The sequence below is a fragment of the Dromaius novaehollandiae genome, chromosome W (genome assembly GCF_036370855.1).
Source record: "Dromaius novaehollandiae isolate bDroNov1 chromosome W, bDroNov1.hap1, whole genome shotgun sequence".
Lineage (NCBI taxonomy): Eukaryota > Metazoa > Chordata > Aves > Casuariiformes > Dromaiidae > Dromaius > Dromaius novaehollandiae.
In genome coordinates, this window is record NC_088130.1 from 46,798,027 (window position 1) to 46,817,845 (window position 19,819).

Sequence of the window (19,819 nt, forward strand, 5' to 3'; positions counted from 1 at the left end):
TTTTAAATGGTGTGCAGTAAATAAGGCAGGGGCTGCTAACTGAATGATAAGGATTAAAATACCAAGTAGCCGCTCAATTCCTGAGCGCCACCCATCCTGTTCACTGAATGAGGCAGGAAAAAATAGTGTGAAACAATGTAATTAGAGATCATAACGCATAGGCATAAGAGAGCAGCATTAGAGGCCTTGGTAACAAATTCTGGCACTTCCTAGGAAGTTCCAGCAACTGTTCAGAATTTGCAATTTAAAACAACATCTTTTAGCATAACATGTGCTTACATACAAAAGAACTGTTACACCTGCATACAATATTGCATTATGAAGCTGTGTAATTCTACTAAGTTGGAAATGTCACATTCATTAAGAACAAAATGTAACTGCAATTTAGAACCCATGTACTTCCCTTTGTATCATTTTTCTTTAGGTATTTATAATGCCATTGTGTTTCATTTCTAGCCTAAAACTTTACTTGTAATTCTAGGCACAGTCACACTGTAATGGACAATAATTGTGGAAAAACTGCCAGAATGTATGAACACGAATCGTACTTGGTTTTGCATCTAATTTAACAGAACTCCAAATTAACACATACTCTAAATTTGTTTCTTATGATTTAGATCTTCTTTAGCAAAATCCAAGGGCTTGGTGGTTTAGTTTATCATTATAACTGCACAGCAGATGACAGATACTGCCTTTTGTGGCCACTTAGTCGCATGAGTCTCTTGGCCCACTCTCATGGATGCCACCCCTGAAGCACTGCTTTTGGTTCTCGGCAAGTTTCCTTAAGAAAGGATTCACTCTAACTACTTGCAAGTAAAGATGCAAGGACTGACAAAGTACCAAGTTAAAAAAAACAAACAAAACCTCGAGCGTGCAATTTACACAGGCAGACAAACAAACCCTGCAAATAACGTTTTTATGAACCTGGATTTTAAAATGCCATTGACAGCACACATTTAAACAAACAGAGAAATGAAATGAATATGCGTCCTTTCTGGATGATAACTACCTCCTCATTTTTCCAATATACCACAGGACTGTCATTAAAATGCCAGGTCCCTTCTTCCATGCTTCCCCAGCTTGAGCATCTCCAACACAAAATAATTCCTAGTAAACTGCAATCTGTTTTTCTGTTTCACATCAGGCTTAGTTTTTACAGCTCTTTAGTGATTTTTCATGTCACTTAGGCCTCGCCTGCCCCAAAGATTTCTGGGCAACCTAAAAAAATTTATCACATTATCAGCTGTGTCAATGTAAGCTTTTTTACTCCAGACAAGACTCGCCAGTACTATACCTACTTTACATACAGTGGTACAGCAGAGCTCCGCAGCAGAGTCTATACAGAGTAGGTAGCAGTGGCGGAAACACACTCCACATGGGGCTAGGTTATAGCTTAGGTGGGGAAAAAAAAAATCAATTATTTAGGAGGTGCATAAAAACAGCTATATCAGTCACAAGTTAAAAGGCCCAATTTTTACTCAATTGCTCTCAGCTGTTTCACTCACAGCTGCAGAAAAGAGAAAAGCACTGAACAATACCATACTGCAAATCACTCCGTTCTTCAGGCTTGCAATCCTTAGGGTTCAGCTCTCAGCTACCTTGCGAGTGACCTATAACTACCTTAGCATTCTTAGGCAGTACATCGTTTCTTTTCTGAAAGGCTCAATACACCAGACACCAAAATGCCAGGTGTCCTAGTTCTGCTGTACAGCATCCACACAAGCCTGTGGACAGCTGACAGTAGAACTTGGTGGTATCAAGATCTTCAGGTCAAGTACTTATCAGGAAAGACCCTGGAACACAAAAAAAACAAAACAACACACAAAAAAACCAAAACAACACACAAAAAAACCAAAACAACACACACATAAAAACATAATCCTTCACAAGCACTCTGTATGATTCTCAGGGACCAGCTCTGCCCCAGACGACAACTCTACGCTCTTTTGCTCTTGCCCTGTGTGGAATCCTCCCTCTGGCCGGTTTGGCTGGTTTTAGGCTCGGCTGTTTGATTCCACAGCAATCACACAAAGCAAACTTAAGAACCAGAGACTCTTGCCCTTGAGGCCCTTTGCTTTTCAAAACTGTGGTGTGAAAACAAAATAAGCTTTGTCTCAGGTTAAGAGATCTGTGCAAGTCTGTGCCAGATTGCTACAATGATGCAGCAAGACACCTGATTTAACAACAGCAATCACTGATCAGTTCACATGTTATGCTCTGTGCTTTTTACCATCAATAATATGCTTTTACAACCACAGATGCTTTTTGATTATTTCAGCTATTATTATTACCACTACAAATCCAGAATTTGATTCTGTCTCTGGTCCTACACATCTGTTTGACATTTCAATGCGGACAAGTTTAATAAACATGGCAAGGTGTAGATACCCAGTCTTACAAAAAACACTAACTGAATAAAACATTAATTCTGTTATTTAAACTCTGCTTCCAGTTAGGGAAGTAAAGACTTTGACCTACAACAAAGTTTAAATAAAAAGGTTTACATAACAGTAGTGACTTATAAAACACCAACTTCATTTAGTTTCTTTTATGTATGACTAGTAAGTTACAGAAAATTCAAAATATTCGATTTCCTCCCCTATACAGGGGGGAAGAAAAGATGCAATTAACTTATTGCTTGTTGCTGGGTTCAGTTTTCAAGAATCAATAAAAAGCTGGTACATTCATAAGTTGCTAAAGATGTAGCCAATGTTGTCAATTGAGGTAGCTTTCAAAACCATAGCAGCAGTTTGCTCCTTCTTCTAACAACAGTTGCAAGATTCTCAAATATTTGGACATCTTAGAGAGTTTTCAGTTCTCAGTGAAATACCCTGAAAAACAAACTTTTAAGAAAATTTCAGTAATGCATTCTTCAGCAGGTGAAAGCTTATATGTACTAAGATTAATACTGGGGGTTTTTTTCCACTGTTGCTCTACCCATTCTTCATAGGCCATGAACATTTGAAGGCTTTCTGATAATATGTGTTAGGCCTTAACACACTGCACTAGTAACAGTGTGGGGGCAGAAGGAAATCAGCCATGGCACACAATTTGCCTTCTTACCATATCCACTGACAGCAAGAGTTAGTACTCTGAGGGATGAATATGGAGGCTTTTCTTCTTAAGTGTTACTATGTTTTTGCAGAAGCAAAGTTAGGAGATGACAGCAGATCTTGCATTCCAATCTGGGAATGGGGGGGGGGGGGGGGCGGGGGGGAATCAGGGAGAGTAATTTAACACAGGATTGCTTTGATCTATCTAGGAAAACTGTTCCACTGTGCAGGAGCTTTTTATGAGCTAATCGTGACCTCTTTGTAAGATTAATATATCAAGCCATTACACTAATCTATTCAAAATATTTTGTAAGTGAGACAAAGGGTGGTTTTGCTTTTTATTTGATTGCTTACAGGTTTACCACCATTGTGTTCTTCAAATTCGCAGAAGACATTATCAAGGGGTTCAGTATGGAAATAAATGAGTCACATCAGATGCTCAGAGCATTAGTGTCCCACACTACCATTAAAGGTCTCTCCCCTGCTGTAATTTTGGCTCCATCGAAGCTATCCTTTGCTCTTACAGTAACTTATAATGTTTCCTGGTTCCAAGAATGGTAAGTTTCTTTGTCTCAGAAATGGTTTTCCATTAACACTAGTTGAATTTTAAGCATGACCGTTGACTTTATATTACAGTTCAAGGCAGAATTAACCAATTTTCAAAAAGGAGGTGAAAGATGTTCAGCTCTCTTTGTAAATCAAGACTTCCTCACTCAGATCTGGCATCTTACGGAACAATGATAACTGTAAATTTGTTCTCAATTCAAGATGGCCCAAGCTAGCTCATCTGCTAAACTGTCTTTCTCAAAAACTTTAGTCTGATCTGGCTGGTCTAAGATGTAATTCTGTAATTATTTTTCTTAAGAAAACTAATCTGTACCAATGCCTTCATCACTGGTAACACAAGTCCCAGTTAAGATCACCATCATTCCCTTTTTGCACTAGCTGCCAAGGAGCAAAGCATTATTCATACTTCATGGTAAAGCCTGGCTTTCCTATTCTTTCTAGTCATACAGATGCAGCCACCAGTTTCCCAAGGTTTTTTTGCTTAGTGTGTACCCACATCAAGTAAATCAAAAGCCATCTCTTCACAAGCATTTTCATGAATTAAAATTGCCACTTCTGCATTTGCAAGCTTTGGAAGGTAGTTAATACTATTCAGGAAGCAAAACTCCACGCACAGCTCTTCATCATCGCCTACAGATGGTTCCAACAATTTTCTGTACAGTCCTTGGCAAAAGATGCAAGGCTGCTTTTTAATATTTTAAATATGCACTTCAGTGTACAAAGATATTATTGGACATATTAACTCTCCCCCCGCCAAACACTAAAAAACCCACACAAATAACAAACTCAAGTAACAAATCAGCAACACCTACTGCAGATTTTAACAGGAGATATATTATGAAATTAAAGAGCCACTTACACTCAGATTTAACCAGAAAAGGTCACATTTTCTGTACGTCGATATTCTGCATTTCACACAATTCATTTTTGTCTCCTCAATTAACTTGCATGCTTTTGTTACAGGCACTGCTGACTGCCTCTTTCAAAATAGAAACATATCTATGGACCCACTCTAGAAGTAGTGAAATGTGATGTAAAAGGAATACCCAAAAGCCTACTTAAAGCTAGACATTACCAATTTAGATGCAAATTAACTGGATTGACAAGACTGTCTAACAGCGTAAGTAAAACATACAAAAAAAGAAATCAGTCTCTCTATCCTGTGCAATATGGAACCAATTTAAACAATCTATATGTATTTTCCTACAGATGAACTAGATACTATGGCAACATTAAGATTTATAATAGACTAGAATGAATGAGTAAACAGCACTTAGATGAGTTTCACTTTGCCACCCATTCTTCTACACACTCTCTTAGCCCTAGAATACACTGATCCCCCTGGAACAACATGAAATATTTCAGAATGATCCTAGGGGTATTGTCTGAAAATCTTCCAGTGACAGGGTCTGCAATAAGATTTAGCAACCAAAAGAATTCACTCATTAAGAATGATATTATTTAAGATATACCATTCAAATAATGCTGTAATCATTAAAATTTTGAACTAAATTAATAGAAATTAAAGAGAATAACAGCTCCTACACCAGAATGTATAGGCTTTAACTAGTGTTTTTAAGTAGAGAAAGTATCGAAATGGTCCAGACACAGTAGCAAGAACCTAGATTAATGCCTAAGAGTCAGATATTCTCTGAAAAGGCAGTATACGGCACAAGTCAGTCAGTAGAAGATGTTTTGAGTACAATCTCTTTATTTTCCTTGGAAAGAGAAACAGACTTGGCCAGAAAGCAAAACAAAACAGGAGGACTACGAACACTCATACTCCATATTCCTTCTCGGCAGTGTTTAGCAGGTTCACAAGTGCGCACCAAAACATATCCTTCATGGGAATAAAGTTTATCACATAGAATATAAATGAGGAGGAGAAAAGCCAAGTTTTTAAAAAAGCAGGCTTACTGGTATGTCTAATTTACACCACCTAAATTCATAAATATTCAACGGTTCAGGGACATAAAAATGCAATTATTTAAAAAAAAAAAAAAAAAAAAAAAAAAAAAAAAAAAAAAAAAAAAAAAAACACTGCTTTGCATCAGTAACCCGTTGAGAAATGAGAGAAATGAGAAACGGTAATGCAGTTAAGAATTATGCAGACCATCCTTACTAGCATTATACAGTGGGACTACATCTCAAGTTCTCAGCTGAAAGCAGCAGTCACAAAACACACGAACTCTGCTTCCTAACACCACTAATGCAATGTGGCTTACTCAGAGAGTAGTTACTGCTATTAATAAAAGGTGAAAGCCTCCTTAAATGAGAAGCTCAAACCCTTTTGAAAGGGAGTAATTTGATACCTGCCAACATTAATGCAGTAAATCTTAGTATGCGTTCATTTTATAGCGGTTTGATCTTTAATTCTTTCAAGTACTTCACAGTAAAATGAAGTAGAAAAATATTACTTTACGTTTTATTTGTTGCCTACCATGTTGCATTCTGTACTTTCTTAGTCTGACTAAATCAATAAATAACTATGTTTCTTTAAACAAAAAGGGAGAAAGTTCTGATTGAATTTTCCACTTCAAAGTACACAAAATCATTTCATCTAACCTAGCGTTAGAAAATCCACGCTCCATTTTGACCTGCTGTTGCACAATCTATTTTACCCATTGGCAAAGCACCACATCACCACAGGACTAGCAGAGAAAACAAACTGACTGCAAAGTGCTTGAAACACCAGTACAATATAGAGTCCATCTACCAAGCTTACACAAATATTCCCATCTCTGTACTTTAAGAGTGCTACCATATATTAAGGGGGAAGCAGGAGGAGAAATCACACAAGACATTAAACACCAGCTGCTGGTGCAACTGTTCAGCTGAACAAATATAAACACCACCACTATTCAGTACATTTTAGATTTGAAAAATCCTGAATCCATTTTGAGCAAAGCCAAGGACCTCCCCAGGTTCCTTCACCAGAGAGCAGAGCAGTGACTTTCATACAGGCATACCTTCACAGACATTTGACTACCTTTAAAAGAAAGGAAAGAAAAAAGCAACGCAAAGCAGCATGCAGCAGCTGGTTTCAGCACTAGTACGATACTACCTGACAACACAGTTACTGGAGCGCATTATGCCTACAGGAACCTAATTGCCTTACTTTTCCCAGCTTCAGATCATGGTAGCTGACAAAGTTTTGTATTATAAAATGAATATATTCAGCAGCTGCTCCTAAACTGCTATCCAAGTCAGTAAGAAGAAGATAAAATGATTAAACCGGTCTTCAGCATGGAAGAAACTTGCTTGCATTTAGGCTTTGACTGCAAGTTTTCATCAGGCCTTTTGCACTGGATGGAAAGAGCTAAGATAAAAGTCCACAAACATGTTTATTTTTTCCCAGGACTGACTACTAGCAAAATGCCAGCCCTGCTCGGTCTTGACACATTCACAAACATCAGCTTGCACAGACCATGCATGCTGACAGGGAAGAGTACACTGGAATCAAATTTTAAGCTGTACTGACCTGAGTCACAAGTCTTGTCCGGTGTGGCCTCACCTCTAAGAGCCACAGAGCTGAGGCCTGCAGCTACTCTTAACACGCAATGGTAGCATGACATTCCTGGGCAGGCCAGGAACAACATAATCCACTCTTCCCCCAGATCTACCTGGAGCAGCAGTAGCAAAACTCCCCCTTTTTGGCCTTCAACACACATCTCTCTTTTGTAGAAAAAGGCTAGTTTGTATCTGCTCTGCTAATGATTCCACATCTCCTGTCCCTCATGCAATTAAGAGTCTCAAAAACAGAAATTTTGCTTGATGCTGACATTTTAATCAGTATTTATAAATTCAAATTTGATCAGTTCGTCTGACCCCCAGCTTACTGGTAATATACTCCAGCTATGTGGAAGAAAGATTCAAATTCCAGGGCAAGGTCAAACTGGAAAATTAAGACTGGCTGGAGAGCAGCTAGATAAATATTAACCCTATTTGTGAGACTAATCCAGGCAAAACGAATACTTAATTTTTTCAGACAAATCCCACTTCAGAACTGTAGTTGGATGGTTCCCCCAAACAAGCTGAAATTCAGTCGTCTCCTACAGGTCTTTAAACACCCTGAAAAATCTGAAGAGCCACACTAGTTTCTGTCACTCCCAAATGAGAGCCCAGTCAAGTTTCTGCAGCCACCTTCTCACAGTCTTTCACGCTACTAAAAACTCAGCCATTGCGGAGTTCATAGGCTTTCTCATCACACACCTCTTTCCCACCCCTTCTCTCCTGTTTATTTGCTGTTCTTGCTGCTGCACTGCTAAGAAAGGCTATTGACACTGCTCTTCCTATAGGGTGGGCAGGAGATGACAACCTCCCTACCAGCTGTTCCAGGAACCTCCAATTATTAGTCAATGCTTCAAAACAAGAAAAATCAATTTCCAAAGACAATATGGCAAAAATCGTTTTTACTGATACTACACTGCTCTCTCTGCTGCTTTTACCCAAGTCTCTCTCATTAGTTGTAATTTCAATTTTGAGCATCCACAGCAGGGAAGGTAAGATGGAGAAGGGTGATTTTTCTTCTGGGATTTGAATGCGCTTTACAAGTATTCCTTCCTTATCAGAAAGGGATCAAAACACAAACATTAGTCGTCTTCCATTTTTGTTTTCATCCAAAAGGTCTCAAAACATGTGCCACGTCTACAGCAGATCACCTTCAGGCACAACCCCAGCTTCACTGAAAAGAGGGAGGGGGGAAAAAAAAAAAGAAATACATTGACACAATGATGCAAATTATCAGATCGCTGTTGGAACACTGCATAAGAATTTGTGAACTCTTGCACAAAGTAAGTCACTGTTTCAGTCTGGGTGAGGTTTTCAACTAAAATAACAGCAGACAGACACAATTCTTCTTACCTCTAGAAAGCAAAAACATAACAGGGATAAATCCTTTTCTACAATCTATATCATTACTTGATCTCTCTGTATCTGCTAGCAATAAAGTCAGGTATACTTTATAGTTTTTGTTTGGACTACTAACATTCCAGGCAAATTGAGATTAGGATCCAGGTAATCTTTTGGTTTATGGCCATTTTATAGCCAATTTCATCCCCTTCCTTGTCCAATATGGCAAACAGATTGTTCCAAGTCAAACTACAATAAACCACATCAGCAACTGTATTAAGTTTGTGCAAGCATTACATTTTTTAACTTCTCTTTTACCTTTGACTGATAATCCTATTTATATTGCTATAAGGTCTAACAGGATAAAGGAAGGTTATTTGAATTTACACTTCAATCTAGTATGTGGGGCTGCAAGTTTATCTGTCCTGAAATATCAAATAATTAACAGAAAGGACTTTCTAAAGGCACAAAAATTTCCTGTGCGACTGGTAGAACCGTCCATCTCAAAGACCCTCAAAACAAACAAACAAAAAACAAAACAAACAAGCAAAAGCTTTAACAGCAGGCCAAACAGGCACAAATACCTTCAGACAGGTCAAAGCCTTCAGCTGTGCATCTATTTATTAACAGGAAAGAAAACCTAAAGAGTTCCTATACTGATTTACAAGTCAACCTGGTAGCTTAACTCCAGCAGCTTTCACCATTCCTGCAGTCAGGTCAGCAAGACCAAGATATCTGAGTAAAGAAAAGCACTGGTGTATTTTAGATAGTTACTTTCATTAGCAAATATAAATACATGCAGAATAAAATGATCCTTCCAGGCAGAAAACAGCTGTCTTGAGGACGATCCAAATCTTACCTCAGTGTGCTTGAGGGAACTCCCAACACTGTCTTTTTCTTTTTTTTCCAGTTAGTGGTAACCATTTCAAATTCTAACCACAATTCAGTCTCACTCCCCCCCTTTCTCTGCGTGCATACTATGCAGACAAGCCATACTTCCAAGAAAACATATACCCACTAATTTAACCTTAAGACTTTAACTTTACACTTCTTCAATAATCTTTTACATACATAGTGGCATTTATTTTAGGCAAATGATTTCTAATACTATTTCTACCACTATCTATCTCTATTTTTAATCAACTGGGAGGTATGCAAGCACCACTGGGATGGAGGCCACACATTCTAAGTAACAGCTGCAGGTTTCTAATTATAACTTGGTATTACCTTCCATAAAATCAAAGTTTTAGTAGGAGAAAAGGGAGTTCTGTACATTTATTTTGTTCCTGTTTTGGAGAAGAAGGTGACTTACTTGTTCAGGAGACCAATTTCATAAGAAAGTCAACCTTAACCTGTCAAAGAAGATCCACAATATCTGACAGCAAACCATCTTTTGCTTCTATTTATACATCTGCCAACTTTCCTAACCTCAGGTAAACATAACCCTCTACCAGTCAACTGGCCATCAAATCAAACTACCATCAGCTGTTACTAGAGAGGAGCATTAAAGAACAGTACTACTTTCTTTGCACTCCCCTGCACACCAGATGAATTATTTTCTAAATGAGTGGATCGCATGATGAACAAGTTATTGTAATACCCTATTCTCAGACTAGCCTCTTCAATTTGTGTCCAATTTGCTGCAAAAAGCAGTAAAATTCTACAAACACATGCGGGTTTACAACTTAACATAAGACACATCTTAGCAAGGTACACAAAATCATGTGACCTAGCTAGCCATTTATTATTGAAAGCTCTAAGTGTAAATGGCACAGTTATTTTTACCGAAGCTTCCCACCTATTTAAGACCTTCAGTCTAGGCTTAGCCACAGAAGACAGTTGTTAACAGCAAACTATTCTTTACAGTTTCGAAAGTCAGCAGTCACTGAGATAGGCAGAGAAGAAAACAGAGTCCTGGAGAATTTTTATTAGCTTAGAAAGTGGAATATGAGCAATAGTGACTACTGTAAGTTCAGGACTGACTTCATAAGCAAGAAAGTTGGGTTTTGGGGTTTTTTTGTAACTGTCTTCATAGATGCTACAGAAAATGTTCAGTATTGGTTTAGGAAAGATTACTGTGCTCCGTAACTAATTGATAAACTACTCATATCAGAATGAGTAAAAAAAACAAACTCAATTGCTGCTGGAATGCCCTCTCTCCAGTCAGCTTGAAGGTTTTCATCTGATGCATTCTACTATCAGTGTTTTTTCCAGACTAATAAAATTCAAGGCAATCTTCATAACTGTTACCGACAAGTGTTCCCAATTTATACTGACAGCTCATCCAGAATAAAGCTTTATACTTATTATGTACTGAAACACCACAAGAGTTTGAAAACAGACTGAATGCTTTCCCTTATACTGTCTTCTCAACCTCTGTGTCCCCAGATCAAATTTATTTTATTTCACAGTTGCCGTTCCCAGCTGTATGAATGAGTGTTTTATTTTATCTTTCCAATTATTATTCCTGCAACACTTTCTTTACCATTGTCTACCTGTGTTCACTTTTGTTATCCACAAAGTTGTTCCAGGAAACAAATTACCCAGCAACCCTTTAAACCAAACTTCTATTTCAGGGAACCAGCCAATTATAAAATACATCCAGCAAAATGTATGCAGACACTACACCTACAGTGTATTTTATGCACATCTGAGAACAAACCCTGTGCTTGAGGTCAAAGTGGACTAGCTAGGCTCTACAATGTTAGAAGTTTCAGCATCTTCTATATTGCCTATGCTGCACATCAACTAGAAGGTGCTATGGTGAAAAGGCTACTTCAGAGCTTTGTGTCATCACAGAAAAGGCAGAGGCTAATATGCAGCAAGGATACACTGCATATTTTATTCTATGATCACAGAATAACTCAGGCTGGAAGGGACCTCTGCAGGTCATCTGGTCAAATTCCTTGCTGAAAGCGGACCCAACTTCAGAGCTAAATCAGGCTGCTCAGGGCCTTGCGCAGACAAGTTTTGGATACCTCCAAGGATGGCGTTTCCACAGCCCCTCTGTGCAACCTGTTCTAGTGCTTAAACACCCTCACCGAGAAAAATTTCTTCCATCTACCTACTTAGACTTTTCCTTCCAGCAACCTCTGAGCATTTCATCTATTTGCAGTGCACCTCCAACAGTGACTCAAGTCCATCCATGAGGATAGTGGAAGACAACAGCTAAATCCCATCTTTGCCTTCTCTTCTCAATGCTAAACAAACCTAGCTCCCTCAGTCTTCCCCCACATATCATGCACTTCAGTCTTTCTTGTATGGCAACCCAAACCTGGATGCAGTATTTCATGTCTCTTAAGTGCCAAATAGAGGGGAATAATCATCTCCCTCAACCTGCTGGCTGTGCACTTTGTGATTTTATTTATCTTCAGCACACTCTGTGCTTACACCAGCAAATATATAAAGGTCGTGTTCATGCCCTCAGCAGCTGCTTAGCGCTAGTTATGTAAGCATACTAAATGTTCCTGCCACTGCCTGTTGCTGCTCATTCTGCTGTCAAATGGCCACTCTCGTTCCAAAACATGAGATCAGGCAAATCAATAGTGAATGGATGAAGCAAGTACTACTTCCAAATCCAAAGAAAATGCGAAGTAGTCTCTCTCAAGAGATTTTTATCACTTCCTCTTCAGATGTAGATATCGGTCTCAAATACTCTCCAGCTTGACCCAAACTTTCGGACAAAGGAAAGACTGCAGACATGAAGATTCATAGATGGGACTACCGTAGGAACCTAGAACCACCAGCTCTAGGTCCCAAAATTTGAGATCCAGAGAGACAAATCTATAAAGAAGATCCCCATCATCGCTTTCTGAAGCCCAGCTTTTCCTGGTTTGCAGCTTTTCCCTGGCTTCTGTGATACCAAAGCAACGGACAATCATCAGGGTTGGACACAATAGACCTGTTGGTAGATGAGATGACAATGCAACAGTGTAGGTCACATACGCACATGATCCATGCCTGCAACATTACCAAGGTTGTCAGGATACTTGCACAAGGATTCCCCAGCTCCAGAGGAAGGCCTGGGGAAGGAAACAGATAGGATATACAGAGCAAGGACTTCAATTACATTAACTAGAGGGTTATCGTCATTCTATCATTTTACAGAGAGTTGTTGACAATCATAATGAACACAGACACTGCAGCTGGCCACACCAGCCAAGTTCACAACACAGTATCTTTATAACCCTACTATCTTTCACTAGGACATGCCAAGACCCTCTTTCCCTCAGGGGATAATAGTCTCCACATCAGCAGCCAACACAGCATGTCCCTCACTACTTTAGGTCACTCAAAGCACTGACCCACAAATGCACTTCATCAGGGTCCAGGATGATCTACAGAATGCGGGCTTAGATCTAGGTCAATCATCTGTAGTCAGCTGACCAGAGGTAGAGGATTTTCTGGGCAAGTTATACCTGAACATCCTTTTGCATATCTTGCAAACTGCTAAGCCATATGTTGGCTCTGCAAGAGCTTGCCAGCCACTACACAGAGAAGATAAAATGAGGCTAGGATCCCCAGGTCACCTATGATCAGCCTTACACCGCCACCATCAGTAATCCTGGCTCCTGGGAAGGGGAAAACAAGTATCATACACTATCTGTACACATGTAGCTCAGAGTTCATGCTAACACAAGCCTGAAGAGAACAGTAAGACTTCTGCTTTTTTCAGTGCCCTCAACTATTCTACTCAGTTCCTACAACAAAAGCACCCTTGTCACAAATTAGGTTATTAGCAGCTATTCCTCACTGTACTGCTGCTTCTTCCTTAAGATGAGAGATGCTGTTCTGCTTCCAAGACTCCCAAATAAAGTCCTCATCTATACCCATGAGGTTGGGAGCTATATGCAAAAACCCAGGGGTCAGACATGCACAACAAAACACCTTCACGAGCCTACAAGCATGCTTTCCCAGCCACAAACACCTTATTCCATTGCTAGTGTTCTTCCCTCACCCACAATCAGTGTCCCTGATACAGGCCAGTCTCTGCAAGCTGTGCAGCCTGGACTTCTGTAACATCCTGCCACCTGTGCAAACAGCTGCTGCACAGGAAGGCAAAGGAATAAAAGAGACCCAACAAGTCTTTACAGAGCCCAGAGACAACATACTATTTCAAAGTAACAAGTTAGTGGGGGGTTATTTTTCTTTAAGTAGAAAGCGCCAAATTAGTAAGTTTAAAGAAGGTCATATAAATTTCCTTCATGGCAATTCACTCTGCCACTCCAACCTAATAACAGCAGGCAAGATGAGTCTGCTCTTGCTTCAGGAGGGCAACAAGAGCGGAAGGCTGCTGGCTCCCGTGCATCCACCCCACCACCAAGGCCTGGTGCGCTGTCACCTCTTCCAGGGAAGATGATGAAGGAGGACTGAAGAATGTGACAAAACAAGCTGCTAGGGAAGCTGAGAGTCCTGTTGCCTTTCTGCAGGTTCTCATGTCTGGAATTACCCGCAGAATTGACTCTCAGCCGTGTCCTCCTGGTCTCAATCAGGAGAGCTTCCCTGGTCCTCACAGCCCAAGAATGTAACATTAATGGCCTGGCGGTAGACATGCCTGTGCTGAATAGTCCAGGACCTGAGTGCTGGAGGGAGTTGCCAAGAAGGCACCGCTAAGACTGCTACTGCAGCAGATGTGACTGCAGAGGTATGCAGCGCCAACAGGTTAAGTCTTTGGTAGTGCCTAGAGACAAGCTGCACTGTTGTTGTCTTTTGAGATGACTCAAGTCCAACTTTGTCACATGGATTAACAACTTTTTAAGAGAATGCCTTGGGTTTTATCAGCTGCATTGCAAATGGGCTGCTTCAAGAGCTTCAAGAAGAGTCAGGTTGTCACAGCAACTACTAGTAAGGGTCCCTAATGCCACAAGATAGGAAGGAAGGGTGACAGGACTCTGACAGCAGTCTTCTAGCAGTCCCTAGGCCAGTCTGCAAGAAAAGGACAATTCAGCAAGTACAAGCAGGAGTACAAGGAAAGGAAGGAGCTCGTCTCTGAGTCTTTGTGCTAAAAGCACTTCCCTATTCTGATTCTTAATGGCAAACACATACTGAGAACCTCACACTGCAGCAAGCATGACTCTGGAACATAGATGGGTCTTTGAAGAACGTAGTATCACCCTTGTTTGTTAAGCATATGCCATGTGCCACTACCCTGCTCCCCAGCCAAATCTAGAAGTGAAGCATTATAACATACAGCTAAAATTGCTCAGGTAATGATGAGATGCTAGCACTCAACTAGTTGGAGCATGTGCTGCAGGACAGGTTTGCCTTCATCCCTTCTCCCAAGCAGCTTTCACAGTCAACAGAATAGTACCATCCCAACAGCCCTGAGCAAGGGTGTTGAACACAGCCCTCTCACTGCTCTCCTCCTCACTTTCAGGGCACGTCCCATGCAAAGAAGCAAGCGATGTCCCTCTTCACACAGAATCTCATGAACTTCAGGAACCAATTCCCCAACTCCCAAACTTCCTGCTGAAGGACAGCTGTTGAGCTGCCAGGCCCTATTCCAGATCCTACCATCCACCAGCTGAGGAAGGCTGAGTGTAGTCTGATCATGGGTGAACATTTCTCAGACTTGAGATCTACGAAAGCAAGAAGAAAAGCACAGAATTTGTGCGTCAAAGGTTGATCAAGGTACGAAGGAAGAGAAAGGCACGCAACAGGGAGTGGGAAACATGCAACATTACTGGTTTGATTGAGGTGAAGTAAAGTACAATCATCTCAGCTGTAGTGACTGGTTCCAAGAACATAGCAAGGATGGTGGGAAAAGAGAAGGCTTAGATATCTAACACATGAAATGCAGCAGCTATTCCACATCAAAATGTGTCTATGGAAGGGGAGGATGGGAAGGGGTGACTACGACTGCACAGACGGGTGCAGATGCTTATCAGAACCAATTTTGTTGAACTGCCATGTGGAAATATCCATCTAATGGAAGTTTATCAAAGAGCAGGACTCAGAAGCCTGCTGCTTAGGAGCTCACCATTTGTCTTACATGGAGACAGTGAGGAATGAGATTCAGTGGATGATCTGGAGACCGGTCCATACCTTTGGGAGCTATGACCTTGCAGTTTCTCTTCTGTCGCACAGTATTGGCAATGAAGCAGTGTTGCTTGTTTGCCTCCTTTCTCTCCCCTACAGACATTTTAATCAAAACAGAACACTCACCAGGGCTACGTTCCTACCATGTGCTGAAGAGCATTTTCCAAGCAGATGGTCGTTCAGAGGCTGCTGACAACAGTTGCATGGGGAGAGGTGGAGGATGATGTGGTCTGTGACAACAGCCCTCCACTGGATGCTGGGCTGGTATCCAGCAGTGCTGAGCTGCCAGCTGACTTGCTCCCAACAAAGATATCCCCCCAGCAGCAAAGACACTGACTAAAGGGCACTGACTAAAAGATCCAGCAAACACCAGCCAAGACCTTCTTTGGTCCCTGTATCATAAAAACCAAAGTGCAAATACTGAGAAGGCTGCTGTGCAGATAGGAGATCGAGGTTTTTATACCACATCTCCCTTGGGCAAGGCACATGCATGCAGGGATATGGCATGGTATTGAGGACAGAAGATAATATAGCTGGAAAACTAGATCAAGAGGAGAGAGCAAAAGCTACCACAGTTGCACAAGTGGATTTCCAGCATACATTCTCCTCTGACTTTCCACATTGAGGGAATTACCTGGAGTGAGTCTAGTGTAAACTAATGCATATTGAAAGTGGGTAGTCGCAAGAATAGGCTCCTCAAAAGACAGTATAGACCTGCAAAAAAAATTAATTTATGCTCTTACTTAATTAAACCAGTTAAAAATATACTTCACTCACTTTTGCATCTGTAACCCCCAAAGTACTTTTTCTTTCCTCCTTAAAAGGACAGCTTAGTATTGACAATGTTTCTTACAGGCTAAAAGGAATAAATAACACCTAATAAGTTGCCATCAGTAAAAATCAACACAATTAATACTTAGGTAATACATTTAGCAACAAAAAGAATCAGTCTGACAAAAATGAGTGGAATCATAATTTAGAAAGTTAGCAGGGTAAGACAACATGAGGCCCCATATGATGCACTTTAAGTCCATTCCAAAGCTAGGACTACTATCACTGATCTATTTTAAACTGTATCAAAATTTGTATGTAAATCTTGGCATCAACTCCTCAAATATTTAAATCTAAAGGGAAGGGGAAAACAAGATATTTGAGAGATAGTTAGTAATAGAAACATGACTTCATTTTTGCTCGAATCTCACAAAACATAGCAAAACATAGTTACAGCTGAATAGTTATGGATCTTCTAAAATATGCATTATAATACATTTTAATAATCTAGAGACTATATGATCTGCAATAACTAACATCATGCTGACTGAATATCTTAACCAGTAAGCTACTTTGTGTACTGGTAACAAAAAGGATGTCTCTAGAAAGGTTGACCAATCTTATCAACCTACCTGGTACTGGTATTACAGCCGCTAGTATAACCTTTTGATGACGAAGTTGTGGTTTGTTTTCTGAATTTTTTTTACCCCAAAACTTCATATTAGGGCTTGATAATAGAATTATTTTCATACCGTTTCCAAATTGTTTTTATATCAATGAAAGCCTTTCGTTTATAAATGAGACCAAAGAACTGCAGATCATGTTTAAGAAAACAGACGCCAAGCAAAACAAGAAAACTAGAAAGCAGAACACTTCATACAGTTTGTATTTCATAGTTTTGCACATACATCTAAAAAGGAACAAAAAACCACTCACCGCAACTTCTTAAAGTATAACAATTGTGCATGAATCTCTCCAGTACTGAAACCACCTTTAGAGGCGGAGTGATTGTATCACTTGCAGATGAGTAATAATAAAGCCTCCTATCAAGCACACAGCAGAGCTGCTCTTTAGTAAGAACTATTCTGCTGGCACAATATTCCACTTTTTAAATTGTCCTTCAGTAAAGGCACTCACTTTTGTAGCTGCTGGTTCCACTAGTCTCTGACGGTGACGTGCTGAGCTGAAATGATTCTTCTGAGGCGCCCCTTCCTGACAGTGAATGGAGAAAGGGGAAGGAGAAGAACAGAGAAAAGGGGAGAAAATGGATCGTGGAGGGGATGGAATGGAAGATGTTGGAGAAGGGAGAGGGAGAGTATTTAACCAAACTGTATTTTCACTAACTTTGTAAGAGCTTTATGAAATCAATTTCAATAATTTCACCATACAAGTATCAGAAAGAAAATGAAATTATTTTACTAGAAGTAGCCTCATGAGGCTTTTACATATGTATTATTCATATGCATTTAATGATGCTGTCCACTACAAAAACACACATATATATACATAAATACAAGTCTACTTTATTTCTAGATGCACACATTGAAAATAAAAAAAGATTCATCTTGCTGTTCCCAAGTATTTACATTATTTGACATTTTTATATCAATTTCAGAAGTTGCACAGCATAAAAGTGTAATAAACTGATGCGAGTATTCCTATGACAAAAGAAAGTCTTCAGACTACTGAAGATACATAGGTGGGCTGTGCCTCCAATGACATCAGCAACATTAAGACAGAACAACTTTCTAAAACAGAATATACTAGCAGCTCATTTTGTTAACACTAAATAAGCAAGAAGGGCAGAATTGATAAAACATTGTCTTTTGACAGGGTTAATTTCAACAGATAGGTGACACACTGTTGCATTCCAGAGGATCCAGAGTAGTGTTCATACTAACAGATAGCAAAATTGAAGAAGTCTACTGGACTTCTTTTGTTATCTCTTATGCAAAGGCCAAGGGAAACTTCAGTTCTATTTTTAATCATAAATACACTCCACTCACTTTTGTGCTGCTGCTCACTTGGTACCAAAGACTTCACTTTCTTGCTTGAACAAGGAACAAGAGAGGATGTGAGCAAAGCTGTGGCTACCCAATATGTAAACCTCAGCAGTAATGACAGATCAAGGGGTTAGTCTCCCCTGTCTCCCACGAGCTCATTCCTGCCCACAAAGCCACAGTTCACTACTCCCTCTGCTGTATCAGTAAAATTGTTTGGGATTCTGTTCTGTAAACCAGAACACTGAAATGATCAGGGTTAAATATAGCTCCCACGGGGGCAGAAGAATCCTTCCCAAGCCAGGGTCAGCCTCTCTGCTGAACTCATAAAACAAAGTTGTTGTGAACTGTATCATTGAAGAGAACAGTTGGGTTGGAAGCTCCTTATGTCACACTGCTGCCAAAGCTCTTTATAATGAAACTGAACAAAACCTAACAAGTAGGGATGAATGTTTATCAGCAAGACTTGTTAACATATGAATGGAGCTATCTTAGAGGTGCAGTGAGATGAGCAGTTACCAATAAAAGCTGCCAGGACAGTGCAAAAACACACAACTGGAATTTTAGATAAAGAATAAAGGTAATAGGAACAAAGTGACTCTATCTCTTTCAGTATAGAAGAATTCAATAAAGGGCATCTGAAGTATGCAGAGGCATTAGGCTGCATGCATACAGTTCTTTCACTGCATCATAAACTTATGCTGATAAAAAGTTTCTGCAGTTGCATCATCCAAACTTCAGCTGTACATACTGCTCCTAGAGAACTCAGTGACAGAAACCAAAGGGCAGACAAACCATAAAGAAAAACCAGAATCAGGGTCAACATCTCAGAAGAAAAGCTATCTTTCATTTAAAAGGGAAAAAAGACCCCCTCACTGAGAAGGCTATGCATTCAGAGAAGCCGTACAGTTATTATAGGCCAAGCACATCCTGTGGCTCCATGACACCCTCTCACCGTGACTGTCCTTTTCAAAGGAACAGGCCAGTTGCAATTGATCAGTTGCTATAATGAGGCAGCAGTCAGAAAATCCTGTAAAGGCCGAGACTTTGTAAAAGCCAACATGATTCCAGTCACCATGGACAACTGCAGGGAAAAAGGAAGGATCTCAAACAATCCCTAACCAGAGCAAGGCCTCTACTTTAGGCAGATGACATGCAGTAAACCAGCCAGGTATTAGGAGTCAGAGAGATTTGTTTCACATGCCAGATGAGCAGTCCAAAAAACAAGCTTGTGGAAAACACAGGTCCCAACAGAAAAACTAATGGAGATAAGGGACATCAGGTATTGAATACGTTATTATTGAATAGTTTAACTCTCAAGGCACAGAAGCCTGAAAGCAGTTAGGAGGAGAAAACACACTTTCATCTGCATAGGCTGGGGAGCTAACTCAGCAAGGTGCAGGTCTTAGTACTGCAACCAAAAACCATTTCCATGTGACAGCAGTTACCATTAATGGCACAGCTGTTCTCATAGAGACAGTGATATCAAGAGCAATCCACTTATGTTCTGTGATAGAAAACCTGCTCCCTTATCTGAAG

General features: G+C 40.1%; 1 protein-coding gene across 5 annotated transcripts in view; it reads right to left on the minus strand.

Annotated features, from left to right (window-relative positions):
• Nucleotides 1-19,819, minus strand: part of LOC135323508 (microtubule-associated serine/threonine-protein kinase 4-like) — a 290,162-nt gene that overhangs the window by 160,610 nt on the left and 109,733 nt on the right. For 2 of the 5 annotated variants that reach the window (XM_064500492.1, XM_064500491.1), the window contains exon 4: nucleotides 17,418-17,492. The exons of the other annotated variants lie outside the window; for them this stretch is intronic. In XM_064500492.1, coding sequence (XP_064356562.1) covers nucleotides 17,418-17,492 — 75 coding nt within the window. The remainder of the gene's footprint in view (nucleotides 1-17,417; nucleotides 17,493-19,819) is intronic. 5 annotated transcript variants of the gene reach the window in all.